The sequence below is a fragment of the Aphanomyces invadans genome, assembly GCF_000520115.1.
Source record: "Aphanomyces invadans strain NJM9701 unplaced genomic scaffold supercont1.25, whole genome shotgun sequence".
Taxonomy (NCBI): Eukaryota; Oomycota; class Saprolegniomycetes; order Saprolegniales; family Verrucalvaceae; genus Aphanomyces; species Aphanomyces invadans.
This window is the reverse complement of record NW_008580170.1, coordinates 478,275-482,630: the sequence shown is the minus strand read 5'-3', so window position 1 is coordinate 482,630 and position 4,356 is coordinate 478,275. Positions and strand designations below refer to the sequence as shown.

General features: G+C 44.2%; 1 protein-coding gene across 1 annotated transcript; it reads right to left on the bottom strand.

Annotated features, from left to right (window-relative positions):
* Nucleotides 1-3,255: 3,255 nt before the first annotated feature.
* On the bottom strand, nucleotides 3,256-3,573 carry H310_10259 (hypothetical protein; the record flags this gene model as incomplete). Its single annotated transcript, XM_008876589.1, has 1 exon — nucleotides 3,256-3,573. The coding sequence occupies one exon, from the start codon at nucleotides 3,571-3,573 to the stop codon at nucleotides 3,256-3,258; it is 318 nt and encodes a 105-aa protein (XP_008874811.1).
* Nucleotides 3,574-4,356: the final 783 nt, after the last annotated feature.

Here is a 4,356-nt window from a genome sequence, read left to right as displayed (position 1 = left end):
TCTCTTAATGCATATTGTGCAACTGTCTCCTATTGCGGGGGAATTCTGTAACAGCTTCCAAAAAGTTTCCTTTACTCTATAGAAGCTGCGTTATAATTTTTTAGTGCCCGTCTGGATGCCACAAAATAACACGATATATCTCGATATTATGAGAAGAATAGTGATATGTCGAATATCGATATAATCCTGCGTTTGGAAGCCAATTGTGGGACAAAAAACATCACGATATTCGTGATGATATATCTTGAAAAACGGTATATTGAATATACGACTTGAACTTGTATATTTTGCACAACATCAACATGTTATGACCGCCTTTCCGCATTTCAAAAAAGGAGACGAAACATTTGACAGTACGTGCGCGCCATGAAGAAGATTGTCATGTTGTCCAATCTTCGTTGGTACTTGCTTCCTTTTTGAAGCCGCTATTAGCACGCTTGCCCAAGACGACAACTTGATACACCATTTCCGTCATTCATGTTGCGTCTTTCTCGTCAGTCCAGGATGTTCGCTCGTCCGTCATGATGTGCGTGGATCTTCGCGCGTTTTTGGGATTGCAGCATTCGAACCGAAGCCTCGTTTCGTCCTATCACATCGTACAGCCAAACATGAAATGCATTTCATATTATCACGCTATTTCAATATACTGAATCTGCATTTCAAAAAATGCAGAGAAGGAGATATTTAAATATCGTGAAAATATTTTGGATGGCTTCCAGACGGGCCTTTAGGCTCCATAGCATCAAGTATTATTATTCGGTATTTCAATAATTTATGGATTTTTTGGTACTATATAAATTTATGGGTGGCTTCCACATCCACAAGAAATGGAACGAGTTACAAGGTAACCTTCGACTTAGCTGCGAGCTTGAACCTTGCTCGTTTGTGTTCCGTTGTCAGTGCTGGACCAGACTTCTGCTTTCGATACTTCATGAATTTCGAGCTGCATAGGGTACGCAAAGTTGTCGTGTGACTTGTCCTTGGTTTCGTGGTTGCCGCGATCTTTCGGGCGGTTTGTTGTTTATGGACTGCAAGACGAAAGATGCGACGGATGTCTCGCTTTTTGAACACAGAGCGCCGTCTTGTGTGCGTTTTTGCCTGAGGATTAATCTGTTTTTTCCATAGGTTGCGAATTGCTTTCTCGCTCTGCCCGAGCTCGTTGACGATTCAACGGTTCGATTTTCCTATAGATGAAAAGGCTTTGGTCTTCCCGATCTCTTCGGCCGTCAAATGGCTGCCTCGGAGTTTCGGGGTTTGTCATCTTTATGGACAAATTTGAGGAATGTCATACATATGCGCCAACCATTGGATGTATGGATTTTTATGATCCACGCTATTGGCTGAAATGTGTATGTAGCCATTCGTCAGATTTGGCGCGGAATATGTTGTGCGGCTCTGCACTTGCACTCCCAAATTTTGGGTCGTGGTGAGTTTTCGAGCATTGCGTTAACGCACACACATGCACCTGACCAAACTTACAACTGCAATCTTTTGTGCTTGCGCCAGCACGATTGATGTCGATACAACATTTTCTCAACATCCGAAATAGTTGATTCGGCTATATTTTATTCCTGACTGTACTGGAGCGGTTGAAGACTGCCTTTTAAAGCCTCACATCTACAACATTCCATGGGTGTATTGCAGCATCGAAACGACAACTCACCGAGTTGCGGGACTACCTTGGTCTCCACGACGCTGGAGATGAAGCAGACGTGGCGGCGGACGAGAAAAGTGCTACCAGGCATCAGCTAAGCATCCTACGACGATGACAATACCTGCGACATCGATTAAGCAGCAGCAATTCATCCAGCAGCGATATGGACGACGACGATTGTGGTCCTTGGACCTGTAGAAAAATGATCTAACGCTAAATATTTTTAAACACCTTTGCGTTGAATAATATATTCTGTACAAAGTTTCGGAGGCACCAAATCTTGAAGTAAGTTGTACCTTCACATTTATCCCTGCGAAAGGTACTTGAATTGGTAAACGACCCCTGGAAGCTGCTCACGGCTGTGAATTGTATATTTCACGTCGTTTTTCAATAAAGATATTCCACAGCGAAGTCAAGGTGTTGCAATCAAAAAAATGTCTCGCCATGTGCTCAAAACCGTTTGCGAAAAAGTTGCGTTACCTTTATTGAATGCGTGCCATCTCCTGAATTCAGTAGGGTAGCCAATCTCGTTACTCCTCTTGGAGTTCAACAGTGGTCTGCGGCCGTCGAGGAGGTCGGGGGGACAAGGGGAGATGTCGCGGTGAGCTGCCGTAGGGCGCCGCACGCCTAGCATGATGGACCAGGTGTACGTGAGTGTAGATCTTAAGTCGCTGGGTCATACTACTTGGTGGCGCTGGGTCGTACTACTTGGTGGCTGGGGGTCGCTGAAATTCTGGAATGGAGACGACTAAAACCCACCTGAGATTATCTTGCACGGTTCATACAAATGATACTTTTAGCCAATCGTGCCGCGGTGGATGATTTGGAACAATAATACCTTACGAACGTTCAAGTTGGACGATATGGCCCAAAATTATTCCGAGATTTGGCGTCTTGATTTGGTCCGCATTGCTTCCGACATGTTTTTGTATTGACCATTGTATTCAAACGACACCACTCAAGAAAACTTGGTATTTGTATTGACTTGGGATACTTTATACGTAAGGTGATGCTTGCTTGATTGTGGGAATTCGCAAGTTCGTCCAAGTGTTCCTCGTCATTGAGACGCACAATCAATATCACAGGATACGTTGAAACGAGTCTTAGCAACTCAAAGTTTATCATTGTCAATGCGAGGTAAATTGTATTGATTACTATCACGATTTTGTGTTGACATTTTACAGGGAACGATGGATATCCTTCCCCCGTGGTACTAGTGACATATCTTGATGTTTGTATAAGTTAATATTATTTCGACGTTGGGTTTTGCTGGAAATTTTATTATTATTGCAGGTTTTCCGCTAATGAGGAATGCGTAGTTATTGGTCAAAATTTTGTAATTTCGACGTCAAGGAGTGTTCGTGACCAACTGATGCGACCAAGTTAAAAGACTACTACAACTAGTTAATAGTAAACCAAACCGTCACTGACGTCACTGACAGTGGTCGACATGATCGATGAGCCGACGGATAATTCTATTACTTGCTGGAGTGCTAAACAATTGGCCACAAAGCATATGGTCCTCTCAACATTGATGGCCCCCATATTAGAATCCAAAATGCATTACCATTTTATATTAATATAAAAAGGTCTATCATCCATCAATTAGTCGTCCTCTGCAGTACTTTCACTGTCGTAGTCTGATGAGTCGCAAGTTTCAGCATTGCTTTCAACGGCATGTAGATTGTGTGAAGTTGATGCACTTTTTCTTCAGCCGCGTTCATGCAGCCTCGAATGGCAGACTCAGACAAGTTGTTGAAAGCACGTTTGAGCCGAGTAAGAACGGCCGGAAAGGTTGTTGTGGTTGTGTACTGACGGCCTACTTCGCCTTTTACTATCGCCCACACAAGTTCGATAGGTTGGAGATCCGAGTGATGAGGTGGTGTGAATTCAACCACGTGGCCTTTTTGAGAAGCCATTGCAACCACCTCGATTTCAATGTTGGCCTCAATATACAGTGCCAACTTGGACCACACAACACTCTTCAAATCGCCCGGCTGAAATGGTATATTGTACTGTAGGCAAGCTGTTTGCATGTCAGCTTTTTTCCATTTTGACTTTGGAGTACCAACTGGAAAACCCTTGTGATACTTTGCGTTGTCCAAAGTGATGGTAGCGTTTTCAATCCGTTTTCGTCCAATGCCAGCAAAAGTTTGGAAAACCACCCCACAAAATAGGAGTGATTGAACATCCCATGGTAGTCTTTGACCTCCATCTTGGCGTTTCGCCCACCATGGAAAATGTCCAAAGACAACAACTTTGAATCCACACCATTAAAGTCAGCAATGGCAGCAAGGAAACAGGATCGTCTGCCGTTGTTGGACGCTTTGACTTGCATGTCCTGCTCGTCGTTTGGGTCGTAAATACTGTCAGTGTGCCGACTGTAATGGTGATGAATGTAGGATTCATCCAAGTAGACCAAGCAACCTCTGCTGTTTGCATCCAATTCGGCCACCATGGACTGCACATACATATCACGTGCCAGTGCAATCACCGGTGACAACTTGCAACACACCACACTCTTTTTTGCCACGACTGTACCCATGAGCGAGGAGAAACCTCTGAGCTGAACGGAGGCAAGCACTGTAGTCAGCTGGCGAATCAAAATCAAAATCGACGAAGCCACGACCATACAGTAGACCCAAAACGTCCTTTGCAACAGTGCGGGTGCGTGTTTCGCGGCGCTGCCGTACAAATTGCTG